At 44.6% G+C, this 20,682-nt stretch overlaps 1 protein-coding gene across 2 annotated transcripts in view; it reads right to left on the bottom strand.

Annotated features, from left to right (window-relative positions):
* Nucleotides 1–20,682, bottom strand: part of GRM7 (glutamate metabotropic receptor 7) — a 221,306-nt gene that overhangs the window by 50,568 nt on the left and 150,056 nt on the right. For both annotated transcript variants that reach the window (XM_090148492.1, XM_031605444.2), the window contains exons 7-8: nt 18,266–18,405; nt 2,077–3,012 (exon numbers count right to left, since the gene is read on the bottom strand). In XM_090148492.1, coding sequence (XP_090004618.1) covers nt 2,077–3,012; nt 18,266–18,405 — 1,076 coding nt within the window. The remainder of the gene's footprint in view (nt 1–2,076; nt 3,013–18,265; nt 18,406–20,682) is intronic.

Below are 20,682 nucleotides of genomic sequence, written 5' to 3'. Positions count from 1 at the left end.
GTTCCTATCTCCTCCAGCAAAGGCCACAGCAGCATTTTGGAATACATACCAATAGCCGCAGGAAAGCGCACTAAAAGAAGAATGCACCCCAAAACATGACCCAAAACCCAGAGAGCAACAGAGCAGCAGGCAGGCAGGAACGCGGGGCACAACCACCATGCAAGGGTTGGCAGCAGCTCACAGGGACCATGGGCTGCACCCAGCAGCAGGCTGTGGCACCAAGGAAGCCTGACTTTCTGACATCACAGCTGACCAGGGCAGTTCTGAAGGCTAAGGGCAGACTAAGAGTCTGAATAAATGCAAGCTATGAATTTGCTTTTCCCATATACCACCTCCCACATACCCCATAGGTTTTACATCCAGCCTGCAGCACTGGCCCTTCCTCAGCCCTCGTCGCTCCTTCCTCTCTGCTGATGGAATTATTTGCCTTTGATGAAATACTTGCAGCATGTTTTAGTCTTTTTTTTTTTTTAACCTGCACTGAACAAGAGAGGTATACTTAATATGCTTCCTACCAAACAACATTATAGTCGTATTTATTGATAAAATAAAATAAATCCATACAATGAAAAGCATGGCGTTATATATAACACCATTCCTCAGCTTAAAAGATTGGGCTGCATGAGATTTTCAGCATGTACAATTTCCATTTCAGCAAAGACTTGCGTGGCTAAGACCATGCCCAATATTTTCCAGAGAAAATATCTGACAGAAAATCACTAGCAATCACAAAAAAAGTACAACACCCCCTGCCCTGCCAAAAAAAAGAAGAAAAAAGAGAGTAAGAAAAAGAGACAGAAATGAAAGCCAAGAAGCAAAGCTACTCAGCGTAGGCACGAAGGCCTCTCTAGATGGGGAGGAGACCTGGCACATCTCATGGCTCAGATGTGCTACAGCCGCCATCTGTCCGTGCCCACACACCAGGGACCATCTCTGGGGATGACACCCGAGTGCAACCACGCGTGTTGTGAGCCGCACGTCGCACAGGTGAGGTCACACTGAGGGCAGAACTGCAGTCAGCCCCAGCGTGTTTGCACTCATCGTGCTGTGGCGATGGACCTCTGCCCTCCTCGCAGACACCGGTTCTGCAGGGCTGTGCTGACACAGGCTGCAAGGCTGTTTGCTCTGCTGGCATCATCTCCTGCACTCGGAGTGAAACCAAATTAATAATATCTTTTGCTGTCCTACGTGAATTCGTGCAAGAATCTTTCACTTTCAAAGCAGGTTAATTCAGCTCTATAGGTGAACTCGTGGAAAACTAAAGGTTTTGCTGCCAAATGATTCTTAATCCCAGCAGCAGCCTTTGACATTCTTCCAGTCTTTCTATCACATGCTCAAACCTTTGCAGAAGCTCAAAGCCACCATCTCGGTCACCTGCAGGCCTGACACGCTCCCAGGTAAGCAGCACAAGAGCTGCTCTGTGCTTGCTGCATCAGACCAAAGCTACACACAGACCCAGCTGGGTTGAAAGCTGCCCGTGTTGTTCCTTATCTCACTCCCGACAAGGAGAGCAGTAGGGTTTGAAATACCTGAGATGTGGCAGCACTCTTTTCCAGCAGAAATCACCACCTTTCGAGATGCAGCTGGAGCTCAGGACAGACTCTTTACCCCGCGGTGTAAATAAGCCCTGAGGCTGCTGCTAACAGAGCTGAGCACGCATCAGACAACTCCGCATTGAATTCAGCACTGACCTCTAGAAGCACAGACATCTCTTAATCATTTTTTAACATTATTTTCTTATATCTTCTACTTGAAATGACTTAGTTAAGAGATCTCCTTTTGTGAACGATATGACAGCTAATTCCCACTTATTCTACTGAAAAGGGACGATTGAAATAGATGCAACAATAAAAAGAGTGGCTAATACAATTGCCATTGATCATTTGCCAGTTTATCAAATGAAGATCCCACCAGCTAACTGGAGAAGGAAAATAGTGCTGTATATTGCATGTCTCTATAACAAGCTAACTGGACAGCTCATTTGAAAATCTTTGTAAGAAGTTGGACATCAGCATACAATTTATAGCTGCAATGAAAGCTTTTCTAGCAGACGCCCGGGAGCTCATTTTCACCTACCTTTTCAGCTGACTGGGCAGTGCCAAAAAATATTGGAATGAAGGCAAGCCATACTATACAGGTAGTGTACATAGTGAATCCAATGGGTTTAGCTTCATTAAAATTCTCTGGGACACCCCGAGTCTTGATGGCATACACAGTACATGTAACCATTAGAAGAATGCTATAACCCAAGGAACAAATGATTTGTAGATCCGTTATGTCACATTTGAGAACTCCTCTGGCTTGATCAGGGTTCATAGTTTTCTGCTCATCATAATCTATAATGATGTTGGGTGGGTCAACTGCAAACCAAATAAAGACACCTAGAAGCTGCACAGATATCAAACTCGACGTGATCGCCAGCTGCGACGTGGGGCTGATAAGCCTGGGTGCTGTCACTGACTTTTTGCCCTGCTCAAATATGCGGTAGATGCGGTTTGTTTTAGTCAGCAGGGCTGCGTAGCTGATGCACATCCCCAGCCCCAGGAAGATGCGCCGGAAGGAGCACACGGCGACGTTTGGCTTGGCGATCATCAGGAAGGTGATGATGTAGCAGAGGAAGATCCCCGTCAGCAGGACGTAGCTGAGCTCCCGCCCCGAGGCCCGGACGATGGGGGTATCGTTGTAGCGAATGAAGGTCGCCATGACAAAAATGGTGGCGATAATCCCGAGCATGGCCAAGAAGACAGGGATCACAGCCCAGGGCGAGTGCCACTCCAGCTTGACGATGGGGATGGAGCGGCAGCCGGTGCGGTTCTCGTTGGGCCGCTCGTTGTAGGAGCACAGCAGGCAGGTGACCTCATCGGCCTGGTACTGGTACCCATCGCACAGCTCGCAGTGCCAGCAGCACGGCATCCCCTTCACCATCTTCTTCCTCTCTCCCGGCTTGCAAGGCAGGCTGCAGACCGAGGACGGGACCTGTCGCACTCCTTTACCCCACTGCATGTCGTCGATCTAGGAGACATGTGAAGCAGAAGGATGCTGTTATGTAGGTGTTACCGCCGGACCACGGGGCAGCACGCTGCAACAAACAAATGGAAAACATCACATGTGGCCCACTGTGCTTTTCCAGACTGCACACCAGTGCCTTCACGTGGGACTGTAACCCAAGACTATTTACTACAGCCATTTTTCACGTTTCTTACTAATAAATTTGTGTAGAATGACAGAGCGCCAGATAAAACAGCAGTGTGGAAACCCTTTTTGCTGCATGAAAATCAGTGAGAGCACTTGATTTGGCTTATGGGAAGGCAGCAGACACACTGTCAGACTGTCTTTTGTGCACCCAGAGCCTGGGGCTTCTCACCGAGACCACAGCAAGTGTGCTCCCTTCCTGGAACTCCTGCTACAGGGGAACACTTTGAACGAGGTGGAAACGTACCTAGGGGCTGGAATTGGTGGGAATGTGGTGAGATCTGTAATGAGAGCTGCATAAGAACTACAAGGTACAAAGAAAATAGTCATCAATGAAAAACACCGTAATTAGATAATATTTCATTTCAAAGTCACAGCCAGCTTTTGAAATATCATGCGTGCTTCTGGGAATGCAAATTATCAGCGACTGTATTAAGTAATGGAACGTCTCATTTGTTCCGTAGTCTAAAGAATCCTAAATCCAAATAATCCTAAACTCCAAGTCTAACTCAAAATACTGCACAAAATTGGAGTCACAAATCATTCCAGAACATTCCAGACTGACCAGCTGCTAAGAACCCGGCAGGTTCAGCACTGAAGCTCCCCTGCCATAATTCAGTCTGGGACCACGGGGAGGTCTGACACCCAGCACCGACTCAGGGCACCAGATCCAGCTCAGCCACAGAGCAGAAACCTCAGAGACCCCTCAACCTGCAGCACATGTGTGTGCACAGCTTTTCCTGATGCACTACCTGATCTGCTGGGGCAGATGTGAGTAAGTCTAACTAAAACAACATTGCAGCTAATAATTCAGGTTCTTCAATGTTTACACGCTCCAATATTTCCTACAACTGAGGGATTTTAAGGTGATCTGCTGGAATCAGCTGTGTGATTACTGATGTGCGCAGGAAGACTGGGGTTAGAATGTCTTAAACTGAAGGATTAAGGTGCACCCCCCTAATTTAATTCAAAATAGACCCCGTACCAACTTTGTTTCATACACTTGAAAAAACATCGAAGCCACAGACTGCTCAAATATTATACTACTGAGAGCCTGCAGCCAACGTTACAGAAATAATCCCTCGATAACAGATACTTGAGAGGTCTGCCACTGCTCAAGAAACTTCATTAACCTTCAATATTCACTGCTTATTCTGAAAGAAAAAAAGACCCGGCAACTCTTCCCTAACATCGCACTGAGCTGAAGGCTTGCAGCTTACACAAGCTGAAGAATGATTCCTCCTTACCACTGCCCTCTATCTCACCTTCCTAGAAAGATGGAAGCTGAGGCAGGGCAACTACCCCATACCAGTGTGGTACAGCTACAGAGTGGCACGCCAGCCCAGGCTGGAGCCCCCATTTGCTATTACAGCTACTAAACACAGAACGTACTTGATGCTGGTTTCACAGCATGCATTGATATGAAATGAGGAGAGCATCTACATGCATGCATTTTGACCCAGGCTGCAGCAGTGAAAGGGTTCTCACCAATTTTCTACATAGCTCAGAGAGCCACAGAGTTATTAATGCATCATCACATCCCCCTACACCCGCAGACCCAGAAAAGGGAGAATTTCCATATTCTCAAAAGTATCCCGTGCACTGCTAGATAGTGGGGACAGCCTGAAGGTATCTCATTCTGCACAGATACTGGTGTGAGGAGATAAATAGGAGATCAGGCAAAATTATGGAAAGTTCTTTTCTGGTCTGCTGGGACCACACCACGATAACTCTGTATCGCTGCCCTCAGAAAGGCTCACGGTGCTCCTTTGCTTCTGGCTAGAAAATTAATAATGAAAACTGCTGTCAGATAAGCCACCTGCCACCGAGGCAGGCGCTGGGAGCGGAGAATCTGATCCAAAGTGGAGATGCTTCCCCCCATCCTCCCCCAACACACACACACACAGAGTATTTTTGAAGCATTTCTCATCTTTGTAATAAATTATTGCTTTGTAACTGCTTTCAGAAGTGTAAACAAAAGCAACAAACTGTTCAGCTGTGCATCGGGAGCCCTGGGAGCTGATGGCCATACCCAACGTACATTATTCTGTTCTCCTCTTCCCATCCCTTACTGCAGTTTCTGTAAATAGGCTTTTGAGAACCCGAATCTAGAAAAATTTCTATTGTGTTGAGGAATTGTTACATTCAGTTCCTTTTTTTATTTACTTAAACCTCTAAGCCTGCTTCTATTTAATGGCACTTTTCCCAGTACTTCTTGCCTACCTGAGCTGGAAACGACTTACTTTCAGATTTTGCCAAGTTCAGAGTTTCAGGATCAGGACCATGATGAAAAAGCAGGAATAATTTTTGTTCACAATTACTGTAATAGCACCGTCAACAAAACAAAACAGCAGAGCGTTTCATTCACCACAATCTAACTAATAGCAGCAAACCACGGGATTTGCTGCTGTTAGGTTCAGATAAAAGCAGTATTTTCAAGCAGTCCATATGAAAGCAAGCACTTCTGGTCTTTGCTTCTGCCCTCAACCACCTCAGCATAGTGCCAGCCCTGCCTTCAGATCGGCACCTAATCTGCAACTGCTCAGAATCTGGATGGCAGATGAGGAACATGAGGACAGGCACTTTGTTACAGCCTTGCCAATTAGCGTTCCTAGTGCTGGCGGAGCACTGCGCTTTGTGCTCCCTCCACGGCTGCCCCATGCTGCCATGACACCGCATGCACACCCAGCACCGCTGCCCTTCGCGCTCCCTGAAGGCTGCACACCAGCACGTCTTTCACCTCCTGGCTTCATTTCAAGATGCTGAACCCACAGCTGAGGCTGTTCGTGGCTGTGGGCAGTGAGCAGCCAGCAGCCAGGAGCAGAGCCCACAGCTCACTGCCCACTCCATGAACACCTCGGTGCGATGGGATCCGGCCCCAGCATTAATTCTCATCATGCTCACCACAGAATAAACATCGGCAAGAAATGCTTAGTCCGTCTCATAAGGCCTAGCATAATTGTTCATTTTAATGAATAAAGTAACTCGATATATGTCTATAATTTAAACATCCCCGCTTCTTTTCTCAGCACCACAAACATTTCTGTAATAAGCTATTTGTTCTGAACCAAATTGTTTCATGCAATGTTTGATTAAAATGAAAGTCAGTACAAAAATAATTATGTTACTGATAATTAACCTTCTCAGGAAGAAGATAGCTACTTTCCCCAATAGGATGCTTATAACGGCGCTGCCATTAATTTCATGGACATATTAGGAAACAATTGTGGAGGATTGCGCTCAGATTTATTGCTATCTCACAAACTGCTTTCAGGCTCCTGTCACTAAGTCAGAGTTCAAACAGTTTTTGTACATTCAACTTCCCAGATAGCAATATTTGCATGACTTAGCTCTTCAGGCTTAGCTATTAATGTCTTGTAATTAGTTTTTCAATCCAGGGCTTTAATATGATAACAGTTTTAAGCTAAGAATATGTCAACAACACACAGTCAACAAAGCTTCCTGCAAAATATCAACTAAAATCCCTTAAACAGATAACAGCAGCGATAAGCCAAACTACCAGGGAAAGACACCAATCTACCACAGCGACTCACCCAGACATGGCCAACACTGCGTTTCACCCACTGCTGTAACCTCCCCCTTCAGCTCCGTTCCCTGGGCGCAGTGGCACCCAGCCCTGCAGGAGGGGCTGCTCCCCACCACCCCGTCCGTCCCCATGGCTGAGGCTCCTAACAGCCCTGGCGCTGCCCCCTCCTGCACCTGCTGCTGGGTTCCAAAATGGATCCAAAATGGGCAGCTTCAGAGGAGCAGCTCCAGCACCTCAGTTTTCCCACTCTGTTGAGATATTCATCTTAAATCCATCCAAATATTCTCCTTTTAAAACAGGAGTTAAAAGTCTCTCTATGAGTGTCCTGCTCTGGTCTCTCCTACCACTGCCCGCTTTGTGCCAGGGAGGGCTGCGGGCACAGACACAGCCATATCTATCATTTAGTCATCGTTTATGTGATGAGTAAATCAGTGTTCAAACCAAAGGCAGTGGAAACTCATCACTGCTCGCAGGCTTGCAGCCAAAACCTGGCAGTTCTGTGCAGCCAGCACAGCTCCTTCAGCTCACACACCTGCTGCCAAACGCTGGGCTCTGAGCCATACCGCTGCCCACCAGCCTGAGATCCACGGGCTCTATGTTGTAGCTGTTTTTTGGTGATCTCATATCAATCAGTTCTTAACCTACACGGAAACACAATGCATCTTCCTTTTCTCATCTTACTGCTTGTTTAGTTTAATACTTGTAGTTATTTTCCACTGATCTCACCTGCCTCGGTAGCCCCGGACACCGACTGCAATGAGTAACAACAGTAATGAGATCCAAAGCCTGTTTGTTCTGCATTAAACCAAGGACAATTTTAGCACAGCACTGATTCAGAGAGAAACGCTTAATCTACAGTTTTTGCAAAAATGCTCATTATATATTCCTGTTGACACACAATAAAGCCGAAAATTAATTATTTTAATGCTTTTATATCTGGCTACAGCTTCCTGTTGTCTTCTCGGTAATGGGATGGGATGGGCCATGCATCTTCAGAATTCATCCTGCAGCCTCTGCTTAACTTTTTAAATTAAAATAGAACATATACTTCCAAATGTGCATTTATAATAAGCAGTAGTTATCTATTTAAGTTGATAAGTTAGGGCAAACCTATCTTCTTGAAGTAATCCAAGAGAATTTGTCATCCTGAAGTGGCTTACAATTAGTTTCTGCAATCAGCACCAAGCCCATTGCACAGACCAACACCAACTTCTGCTGTCCTTTGTGCTGTGCTCAGCATTTCGCCCCCAGCACGCTCCACTGCCAGCCCTGTCAGAGCAGACTCGAAGCCAATATCTTCTTTCCTACTTCACAAAACAGAAATAAGCTCACGGTGCCTTTAATATTTTACATGCAGAAAATAACATGGGGGGAGCAACACTGCCACGCTTACACACCACGCCTCATTTCAGAGCCCAACACGTTCCTTCAAAGATAATAAAACCAGCCCCTGTTGTCTGTTGTCCTTATGTTGTGGTCACTCAACCAATATCAGAAACTTTTAGGGGAAAATTTGATTTCCAAAGCTTTTCTTCATTCCCTATTACAACCTACTGTAGTGCAAACCTTGGTGACAAATTATCTGATCTTTTTAAAGGGCATCTAGGGAAAAAAAGGGAAGGGAAGAAAACCCACTGCAAGGCATTATGGGGATATTTATACATCAGATTTCAGCTTCGTACAGGAAGACAATGGCTCACTGTGAGGCCACCCCTAAATGCCTTAATCAAGTGATGCTCCCACTGATATCAATTGGAGCTTTGCTTCAGTGAGGAACTGATGGATCGGTGTTTAATTAAACCATAAATCAACTTGAAATCACCAGCAGTTACCCCCAGGATGCCCAGGAGGAACAGCCATCAGGCGTAGATTGCATTGTAAGAAGTGCCAACACTCTAAAAGCTTATATTCTTGGAGTCTTGGGGGGGAAGGAAAGGAGGAGGAGATTTAGCAACGTGGTGCGGGAATCATGAAAACATACCTCATTTCAGTTCAGCTACTCACTGATACTGCATGGAGCACAGACAATCTGCAATTCTGAGTCTCCCTGTTACTGAAACTGGACCAACATTTAACCCAGCATCACCTATCTTGAGAGCATCAGTGGGACAGCCCATTTAAAGGCTGGTTCAGTGGACAGGACTGGGAGCAGGGCGGGCTGGCTGCCAGCAGGGCTCAGTGGGGCATCCCTGGCACCACTCACAACCCACAGATGTCAGCCTGAAAAGAACCCAGTTGTCCCACTGCTGGCAGCCCACACTTCTGCCAGCTCCTGATGTTTCCGTGGCCGTGTAGAAGGAGATAAAACGCTGCTTAATTAAAGGAGCAATTTACAGCTTGTCTGGCACCTAACTGGGACAATGAAAGCAGGTTATGAGCATAGTAGCCTGGACTATTATGAGCATTTTATGCCTTTGGCATAAGCTAACTTGTCCTTTCGTGTCACGGCCCTCAACAAAGCGCAGCTGGAGCCGGAGCCGTGTGCGCCCCCCGCACCTCCATGCAGCGCAGCACTCGTTGCACCGTGGCGTGAAACAGAGATGAAAGGCTTCATTTCAAAGCGAGGTGGCCCAGTTACAGACTCGTATAAGAGAAACTGCTCAATATTTTACAGCCGGGCAGGAAAGGGCCTTAGCAAAGTTGCCTTCAATCACAGATTTCTGCTTTCGTCTGCTTTTTGGGACGGTCAGACACGATAGCATGTGTCGTATTTCAAACATACCCACGTTGCTATCAGAATAAAAATAAGAAACTTAAAAGTCATGAGGCATGCAATAAATAATTAGATAAGGGAACCTCACACCTGGATCCTGACAAAGAGGGCTGAAATGGTCCCACAACCCCCCTGCTGCTTCCACCCAACGTCTGCAAGCAGCAGTGAACACAGCAGCACGTGCTAAATAGGATGGAGGAAGCTCTGCATTCGGCGTAATAAGGCATAGCAGAGCAAGATGAAAGCCAAGGCAGCAGCACGTGCAGCTTTCTGTACGTGCCCAAGGACTCGAACAGACCTTCCCTGGGTATTTGAAGCTCTGCACTTGCTCCACAGCTGTCCTAGAAATGAAGACTAAAGGGATTCATTGTGCAGGATGACAAAAATCCCTCAATCCAAAGTACCAAACCACCTAAAAAACAGCTTGATATTGGGTCAAAGTAATTGCTCGGTATTTAAGTGAACAGTTGAAATCAAATGTTCTCTTCTAATACGTTCATAATACTCAGAAATTTTCAAGTTCAAGTCCCAAATAACAGTATGAGATGACAAGGGCAGCTAGAAGCAAAGGCAGGAATTCTGATTTTTCTCCCCAGAACTCATTTTCAGAGCTATTTTTCATAGTACGGCCATGAGTTGACCTTACCCAGGTTTTGAGAAAAGGATGATCCCTTGATGCTTATTTATCTCTGCTTATGAGCTAATAACTTCTTTTTCTGTTATTTATGGTTGTGAAAAAGAAATACATCTGCCAAATCTGATATATTATGTTCAAAATGGAAAGGGTAATAACTAGAGATGTACCAAATGGCAGGTGTGTAATTTGGATAGCATTTATCTTGAAGTGCCTGCCAACTCAAAATGCTTCAGTTTATTTATCCTACTAATTTCCAAGCTGATTCAAAGACCAGTATGTGCTAGTCAAATTATTTGGTCCTGGTCTTCCCCTTTTAAAGGATCAGCATCAATTGTACAGTAATTTCCTCGTCATGGCTAGTGAGCATGGCATAATGACACACAGGCTGGGGAAGCAAGATGAAAGAACCACAAAATTCCAAGTGATATTCAGCACCTAACTCCTTTAGGACCCTAATTAGGTTGCTGCAGTATTAATGCTACTAAATTTTCCTGCTCGGGCTAGACTTGGTCCCAGCCACTGCAGATGGTATGCAGAAAATTAGGGCTGGCTAATGGGACCAATTATCCTTCACATGGAGGCCACTTTTCCACCAAGGCTGAGGTCATGTCGTGCTGAAACAGGGCTGGGAAGGAAGAGCAAAGGAGGTGGCTGTCACTGCACAGCGATGGCACAGGGCGTGCTGCTGCTCTGAAGGTTACACGGGATGCTGGTTTGCTTGGGCTGTGCAGGGTGGATAAACTGGCACAACACATATGAAAGGACACATCTGAAAGGCTAAGATGGCATGCAAAACTGAAACAGTTTGAAAAAGAAGATCACTTCATAGATTCAATGCCTAAATAAATAAGAGTAAAAATATTATCCTCCAATTGCATCATTAACGGTGCCGTCTTCCTGCGCTTCCACCGAAATTCTGCAGCCAACTTCAGAGCTTTATTTCCTACACTAACCATGGCAACTGAAGGAATTTTGTGCCTCAGTGCACTTTCGCAGACTTAATCAGAAATAACCAACACCTTGCATTTTTCTCCCCGCTGTACCCTTTTCACCTCTCTGAAAAGTGAGCACAGCGATGGGGAGCAACTTCTCATGCCCTCCTGCTGAGCACCTCAGTATGCCACCGCTGGGCATCCTTTGCAGCACTGACACTCTTCCTTCCCTCTCCTCCCCAGGCATACAGAAATGCATTACAGTTACAGAAGCATCCCAACTAGCAGAGAACAGCCTGTGCTGCTTTTTCCAGTCGTAATTCTGAAAGAAAAGCCATCCAAGCTTTGGCTTTTGCCAAGGGAAGTGGAAGTCCATACTGCTGATTTTGTTTCACCAGCCTGTCTGAAAGACAGACAGTGCAAGAATGGAACAAAATACCTCATTATAGGCAATATTTCTAGCTGCTATTGGGAGCTGCATGCTCAGAAGCCGCATTTAATGGTCAAATACACACCCTCCGTATCATTAAAAGGTGCAATTAACAAGTAAACAAGGTTGTTGCCTGGGAATCATCTACTGCAGCGTTTTCATATTAAAAGTACATTTTCAGATCAGTGGAAGAAGAAGCAAACAAACAGTGAAACAAAACAAATAAACTTTAGGGAAAGCCTCTTTTAAGTGCAAACTAAAGGCACTTCTCAGCTCTATTTGGGGCTGTTATTGCCTGCCATACAAATGATTAGCCTGAGACATTGCAATGCATACTATATACCCAATATTGTACTCTTCCCACAAACCACATCGATTTTCTATGGAAGTTGGCATCCAGGGACATTTAAAAATGATTCTTTTTGACGCACTCACTGCATGGACTCCTTTGAGAACCTTTATAATTTGCTTAATCATTGGAAATTCTAATGGCCATTCACACAGCCCTGGTGGGGGCAGAGCCTCTTGAAAACCCTGCATGGAATTTTTTCCTTCCCTCGAAAGAAAGCCATCATAATTCCGTTCTGCTATCCTTGCTTCTCACATCTGTATGGTCTCAACATTTCGCTTTACAAAACACAGCTGGATTGTGCTCTGGGGCAACAAGAGCAGCACGACACCAATCATTCCTCTGCCTGTTAATGCAGTACCCTAAAATACTCCGCAAAAAAAAAAAAAAAAAAAAGATGACAAAACAGGAGCTGGAAGCTTCTCCCGGATGACCCTGGGTTTAATCCCTCCAAGGCCTTTGAGTGGATCCCAGAGACCATTCAAGTCCCATCACACAGCTGCTACTAGCGAGCCCGGCAGTCCACAGTTGTGATGTGTAGGAGAGCAAATACATCACCTATTTTAAAAGTGCAACTTAGTTCTTTTTTGATCTCCTATTTCTTACCTTACTCACTCTCAGAGCAGGTCTGGTTGCCTATTGGCTCCTGGACATTTAGGAGAACACAAGATGAGGCAAATTCCGAAGCCAGTAAGTTGCCTGATACGCTTTCTTTCCTTTCTAGCTTGTATGAGTTTCTTACCTTTTTTTTTGCAATGCCTTTGAAAAGATGCCTTATATTTTAGGTACTCTCTCAGTCTGGTTTCTCTTAGCATTTATGTCCTTACAAACATTTTACCCTGTGACATTCTCAGACCTGGAAAAATTATACCAATGCTCACAGTTACCAAAAGCTGACGTAGCTTCATTCATTTCGCTTTGCCTAAGGTAGTGCAGCTCATGCAGCATACATTACCACCTAAGCAAAATGGGTCAATAATGAACAAGAAATGACATTTCATATCTTTAATCCCAAGTCTGAGTCAGTTTTCAAAGCAAGGTGCAAGATTTAACTATTGCCTTCCTACTTATATGTAGTACAAATCTAAATGGAAAGTGCAAACCACAGAATAAACTTCTACTTAAAAAAAAATACATGCATCTATATATACATTTATATATACATCTACATACATATGTATAGATATACAAATATACATATATATATATATATATATATTTCTTGTGACTTCCAAGTATGGCAAGTAAGCTCCAGGAATACCGTCGAGCACTGAATGTCACTGAATAGCTGCTTGGATCCAGTTGCTGTTCTGGATATTTCCCTACAGAGGCCATGTAGGCCTCCTGCCAGAAGATCAGACACCTCGTTATTCTTTCTGTTAGATCTCTATTTATAACTTTTATTTTCAAATTCTGTAACAGAGATGTTTGTGGCATTGAAATAGATCAGTCTGAGCAGAAGTAGATGAATAGGTGTTGAACAGCTGATAACAAAATTGCCTAATATATTTGTGGGGAAAAAAAGAACCCCAGTGTGGAAGTGGCACTGTTACCCTATAACCTCCCAGAGGCCAGGGCCAGATCCCTGCTCCTGTACATTCATTGACACCAAGGGTCATGGATGTTACTTGAAAACACAGCTGTTTTCTGCCCATCTTCCCTCTCCTCTAAATCACTGCACTGAACCCACAGTGAAAAAAATAACATAGCAAAGCTACTTTCCCAAGGATGAGGGAGTTTATTAATAAGCACAGAGTGATTTCCTTTGCACTGTAGAACACGAGACAGGATTTATAAGCAGTTAGATTCATGTAGTGTACATGTTTATGGAACACTATTGATGATTATCAATACAATTCATCTCCTAAGCACTTATTTAGAAAGATTGCAGTGATAAATTACTTATTGCTGGAGGAGATTATAAAAAGAGCAAGGAATTGCCCAGCCGTTGGCCTTCTGACTCTGCAGCAAAGGCTCTATTCAGGTGGCAGTTATGTTCCAACATCTACACTGCTTAATGCTGCTGAATTATTTACCATTCGAGGGCACATCATTAAAACAATACAGATTTGTTCATTTCTGCACACAGGGTTTTTAGGCATCTTTAATATGTACTTGTTCCTGCTTACAAAAAAAATTAATTAGAGATACTTTAATTTCACTTGGAACTAGCAGTGAATTCAGGCTGATGCTCTGCAAGTGACACACGTTTCAAGCCGGGGCCCCCCGAAATCTCTGCAGTTTAGCAGTGGGCAGGGCAACAGGCTTTCCACCTCTGCTCTTTATCAGCTGGGGATGCAGCTTCAGTCATCCTGAAAAATGCACTTCAGCCTCAGACCATCGCCCAGCTGCCCAGTGGCACCTTTACATGCCACAGCACCGAGCAGGAGATGTTGATGCAATTAAAATAATATGATGTGACCTACACAGACAATAGATGGGAGGCACAGCTCTCAGCCCAGACCTGCAGCTCATCGTGCAGGTCCTCAGTGCCAACAACTCATTTGTCCCCTCTGCAAAGGCCCAGACCTCCTGCGATGGGGTGCTGCTGCCATGGTGCTGGCACAGTGCACCAAGTCCAAGCTCAGTGGGATTAAACCCACAGCAAACTGCCAATGGCAAACAGCATTGGCTTTAATGACTCCCAAGAGCTTGTCAATGCAAAACAGGAAAGTGGGGTACAGATGGAAGAAAAGGGCTGTTCAAAGACAGCCACAATGCAGGATGCTACTTGTGCAGCAAATGGCACAGGGGTGTGGGAGTGAGTTCAGGCACTGCGGGGAAACAGTGGAGACAAGTATGGGATGGAGTCCCAGGGAACATGATAAAGAATGCTGCTGTGCTAGGGTGTGCAATAGACAAATCCTTGGAAAAACAAGATTCAGCAACTTCATGGGGATTTTTTTCCCTTTACTTTTGTATTTTGACAGCTCAAGGGCAGTTGCAGAGGTTTGGGCATGAAAACATAATAAACCTGAGACATGCTGAGTTAACTACATAGTGAAAGAGAAGCAGTATCACTACATCTCCCATGAGAACCTCCCATTCCTCTAGAGGCAATCCATTTCTGCCTCCTTCAGACACATCAGCTCCTCCAGGAGAGGCGTGTTTGTCCTTTTCAGGTACCTCAAAGCATTGCAAGTCGCATTCACAGAAGTCAGCCAGTTCCTGCCATTTCTAAGTGCCTTCCATTGGCCAACCCCTAAGCGCTTTATGGAGGAACAGAGGCACACATGCCAGGAAGGTACCCATTTTAGGATCTATGGGGTAAAACAGCACAGACAGTTCACTGCCTTTCTAAAATTCAAATTTCAAATCAAGCTTCCCTATTTCTTACTGCATGAATAGCACAAATAACAGTAATCAAGTTATTCAAACAAAGAAACAACAACACAACAAAAACAAAATCCTCCACACACTAGAAGTTACCCACTGCAAAACAAACAAAACCCAGCTGCTGACACCTTTTCCCCACGGTAAATTTCCTCCTTTCCATCAGTGGCACTGCTTGTTCTGGAACACATTCAAAACAGTTCTCCTGGTACTGATGCTTACATGTTATAAATACATTTTATATATATATAATAATAAACAAGCATACTCTCAGCACTGGCACAGTACAAGAGAGTCCAGATTTCCAACGCTGATGTGAAACCTAGAACATAGGCCAGCAATGCTCTCATCCAGTTGCACGGGCTGCATCTCTGCTACTGAGCAGGCTCTGGGGTTCACCAGACTGCACGTCAGTGGGGACGCAGCTGGCTGAGTTTCCAGCCCTAAAATCCAGGGAAAGCATTTCAAACCATAAGAGGGCACAAACTATAAATACTGTTTACTAAATCCGTGTGCCGGGGGCTGACAGAACTTGACATAACCCTCGTGACATGCTCTGCCATGACCTCCTGTGGGAGATGGTGGGGCATCATGTAATCAACCTCACTGCAGGGAGAACACAGCACTGCAACAGTTTTTCATGGAACACTGGCCAAACCATTTAAAATTAGACATCTGCTCATTTTACCCTTGCGTAGATATCTGTGAAATACAGCCAATGTTTTCACTAAATCATGCCTTGAGCGTTAGGCTAAGCTGTGTTAGATTGCTTGAGATCAAGCAAGTGAAAGAAAATTTGGTAATTACATCGGCCTTATGTAAAAACTACGTTATGGCCCAACTTTGCTGCAGTGAGAGTAAAGTATTTTCTTGGTGATCAATAAAATTCTGACCTCAGATACAGAAACGTAAATGCAGGGTGAGTCAGCTGCACCCAGAGGAGACACCTCACATACAGGCAGATCTGAGCCTGAGATCTGTGTGTGGGGAGCAGACATCTGCCTTCTCCAAACACTGCTGCCAGACAAGAAAGCAAACGGGATACAAAGACATGGAGAAGCAACTGGGATGGAGAGAAACACAGACTCAGACATCTCAAAAAAAACAGGTTTGTAAACTGATGGTAACAACGAGAAAACAAACTGGCATGGCTTACTGTAAGACTTGTAAATACATGCTGCTAAAGATCTCCTCAGCTGATCTATTGTCTTTTGCAACAGACAAAAAGTCAAACAGTTATGGTGAAAAAAATATGGTGCAGCTAATCAAGATTAATCAGCATCCTAACTCCATACTTCTGCCTCCCACTGCAGAAGGGTGACAGTGGGAAGACAACATACACCACTGTAGGACTGACTGACCATAGACTGAACAGCAACACTGCTTCCATGGGAAAAATAACAGCAAAATGCTCTTAGCTTCTTTGAATGAGGACAATAGTAAAGAAAAAAACACATTACTCACCTAGGACAGTCTTTGGCACTTATCTGCCTACTGCTTTTGAGACCTGGAGCACCCTTACCATTAATGGCAGCATAACTGGGCAGAGCAGCTTCTCTTTTGTGATGGAGAACATTCAGACACACAGAACTAAACCAGACAGCCCCAAATGGCCAGTCTTGTGGAAAACAGAGCATCATTTCAGCATTTTCTAAATTAAAATCAGCACTCTCACCAACCATCCTTTGTCTCCCCTCTTGTGTTGGTATTAAAGAATTGAGAATTGGGAAAATATCCTGAAGCGTTACCTCAACATCCATTACTGAAAGTAAATTGCAGACTTTGGCAGCTTTCCTGGGAGATATTTAATAGCAGCTTCTATTTTGTTTGGTTATTTTAGGGCATCCTTGACTCCTCTAAACTCCAGAATGTTCCTTATTATTGTAAGAAAAAACACAGGGACTGTCATATCAAAGCTAATCCTGTGCGTGAGGAGAAGGGAAGTTAGTGAGCCAGTCTCAGCTATTGACACAACACTGTAGCCTTCAGGACATGAGGGTGAGGAATGCCTTTTATCGAAACATTTAGCACAACGGCAGGAATACAAATCAAGCTCCATTAATTTAGTTTTAAATATTAATGAGCCAGGATACGTAGTTTATATAAAGATTTACTTAATAAAATATTAAAATTTTTGCTAAAGGAATTGTAAATTCCAAGTCTATAAAGGAGAGTCAAGCACCAGAAGTTGTAAAAGACGGAAATAGCAAATCAAAGAGCATCAGGATTCAAGAAGAGCACAACACTGTGGTTAGTCTCAAAGGCTGCACCCTTGGTAATCCACATTAATTATTGTTTGGACCAGGAGAGGAAAGCCCTTCTGTAGCAACTGGCATTCCACCTTGGCTTTATGCCATTTCTGTTGCTGCAGAACAGTCAGATTGGACGGGAGGAATCATCTCTCTGCTGTTATGACAATCTGTAGGGAGCCGAAGAGCTACGTGGTTAACCAGCACATCTCCTCCATGTCCATGGGGCACATATCCACAATGTCAAGCAGGGAGCCTGAGCCCAGATCTCTGGAGATCTGTAGGCCAGGGACCTGTCATCACCCTCATGTGGATAGAGCTGACAAGAGCTCCCCGCTTTCTCAGCCAACAGTCATATTTGTTTGTTCATCTGGGCAACATCAAAACGTCTGGGGAATCTTTGATCACCTATTCTTACATCCTTACTTTTCTTTAGGCATCGTTACAAAAGAGATATCTCATTCATATGGATATATTTCACTTAAAAGTAACACAGGAAAAGTGACTCACTCAAGAAATACTTCATTTCAGCTTTCTTAAAAACAGAAAAACTGAAGAGCATCCACAAATGAAAGCCCATTGGTTTCAAACCACAACGCATTACTGGTTCATTTTCCAACGTGGCAACTGGGGACTCCAGACATGCAAAGGTAATAAAATTTGCATGACTGCCTGATGTCCTTATCTGTCTGAGGAGCTTCGGTACTCACAGCACAGATAAAAGGTCAGGAGAGATGCAAGAAATAATGCACTGCACAGCTGCAGAGAAATAGTAATTACATTACTTCCTGCACGGTGGGGAAAAAGGAAAACAGAACTAAACCATTTAATCACTGTACCTGAAAGCAAACAAATGAGTGAGGAAAAACTGGCATGGACTCACATTGAGCTGGAGGTCATCTGTCCACTGGCCGACGAGGCGGTAGCCCGGGGTGCTGGTGTTGGTGGTGTGGTACTGGAAGATGTCGTAGCGCCCTGGTGCATCACCATTTTTGTTAAACATCACTGGAGTGCCAGCACTGCCTGGGGGAAGGAAACAAGACCAAATCCAACCAAAAAAAAAAAAAAAGAAAAAAAAAAGAAAAAGTCAAAGCTTTACAGCAGCTATTTTATTTAGTCACGCCTGGGAGCTTTCAGACTGGCAGTGTATTTCAGGCATTGGTTACCTATCACCACGCCATCTAATGCAGATACTTCAGGACACGCTGGAATAATCCTAGTTCTCTTCCCTGATTAATTACTATGCCCAGGCCCACTGACTAAAAATAAAATGAAGCAAAACCAGATCAGTTTTCCTTCACTCGAGCTTTGCAAACAGCAAGAAATATCAGAAGGCTTTTCTTCCTGCCCTCCAGCCTCCCTCCCCATCTCTCTTTCCTTAGGGAGTTCTTTACTGAAAATCACACTTGTGAATGGAGCCTTTAAATGATTCTTTTTCCCCCAGAAAATGTTCCATCTGCTTCTGAGAGATACTGCTGTCAGAAGTCAGCCCAGGTCTAGTGAATCTTGATTGGCATCCAGAAATAGCTTCCTCCTCCACAATATGTTCTTATTCCTGTAATCAGCATGCAGTTGGGGTGGAAAAGAACAGACTAAACTATAGGAAGATCATTCCTTGTGTGCTCCCTTATTGAGTCTCTGTGAAACTGACACAGGCTGAAAAGCACCTCGGGTTGGAGCCATTCAGATCAGGATGCTGCATCAACTTCACCTGCCATGTTTCAGGGTAACCAGCACAGGGCTTGGATGCAGGGCAGCAGCAAAGCAGGCATCCCTCCAAAGCCCCCCCATGCTGCTGCTGAGCAGAGCTGCCTAGCACTGACCCCCAGTGCTGCTACCAACCATTCCCAATCCCTGCATGCTCCCCAGGGCACCTGCATCTTAATTGCCATGGTGTCAGAAGTGAACCCTTTCCTATAGGAGAACGTAGAGCAGTGCTGCGTTTCCTTTAAGGGTCACAGTTATTACAACATACATTAAAATAGGCTTTGGTGTGGCAGAGTAATATTGTGTCAAGATTGAAGATTTCAGCTCTAGGATCTCTATATTCAAAGCTGCTTCCTTCTGCATAACTTCTCTTTTTTTTCCCCCAAAGCAATGAAAAATCTCTCCTGCAGTAGCACTGAACTTTAAGATTATGGTTTTCTTCATGATTCCCATTCTTCATTGAATTCCAGAGAGCAAAAGAAAATTTAAAGAAGTAAATTAGCATAGTTTTCATTGCAGCCCTGGTAAATGGCTTCCTGTCTATCCTGCAAGCCTCAGAGATCAGATGTGGATTCAGTTCAAAGGCTGGTACAGAAAATCTTCCACAGAGATCTCTCCGGTTCCTTATGAGCACAAAGCTGATATTTAATTGTCATTACAGATTCATGCACCCGGAACACATCTATAATGAAAATGCTTAGAATGAAGAGGAATGGCCATAACTCCGTAACTCCTCGGCTCCTCCTGAAAGTCAGCACAAATGGGAAATGGTGTTTTGCTAATCACGACTTCTAAAGGGCTGTATATTATTAGTGAAGCTTGTTTCTGTTTTGTTTTGTTTTTCTCCCAGAACTGATAAAAATAAAGGTGCAATCCAGAGCTACTACTCCAAGCTGTGCTGTTTGTGTGTTGTGTGGGAGCAGTAAAACATTTTGTCCATTCCTGCTAATTGTTGCACATACGCAGTTTTTAAGGATTACTTTGAATACCACCGCTGAAGAGCAGTGCTGTACATGGCTGCTGTAGGACTGCACGGGACAGCATCAGTGCTGGGTCACCTCCACAGCACAGCTCCTGGGACAAGCACTGTTATGCACTGATGTGGGTACCTGACTGCAGTGCACACCTGTTGCTGTCTACAGGTCACCACCATTTCTGCTGTAGAATCACATAGGAAAAAAAAAGAAAAACAACCTGTGAAACAGGTTGCAAACTGCAGGGAAGACAACCAGCTATAGAAACGCAGGATAGTCCCAGGCCAGAAGTCAAGTCAAAGCCTCCTGTTTTCCAGCTTTGAAGTTGGAGTAATTGCACTCCCAGCCAAGGACCTGCTTTGTAAGCACCAACCTTCTGCAGCCTTTGCTGGGCTCTGCCGTGCGCTGGTGCTCTGTCTGCAGGGACGCCATCGCTCCCATCCTGCTCTAAATCACTGCAGCACTTCAGCCTGTATGTGCAGTTCCAGCTCCTTTGTGCACTCGTGAAAATAAGGGATGCATGAAAACCTCCTCACACAGACAAAAGGATTTCCAAAATTGATTCTATTTATTACTTTACTTCTTGATCTTATAATTATTACAATATTTGGTTGATGAG

This window comes from Phasianus colchicus, chromosome 11, assembly GCF_987193195.1.
Source record: "Phasianus colchicus chromosome 11, bPhaCol1.hap1.1, whole genome shotgun sequence".
NCBI lineage: Eukaryota > Metazoa > Chordata > Aves > Galliformes > Phasianidae > Phasianus > Phasianus colchicus.
The sequence above is the reverse complement of the archived record's forward strand: the minus strand, read 5'-3'. Positions and strand labels throughout refer to the sequence as shown.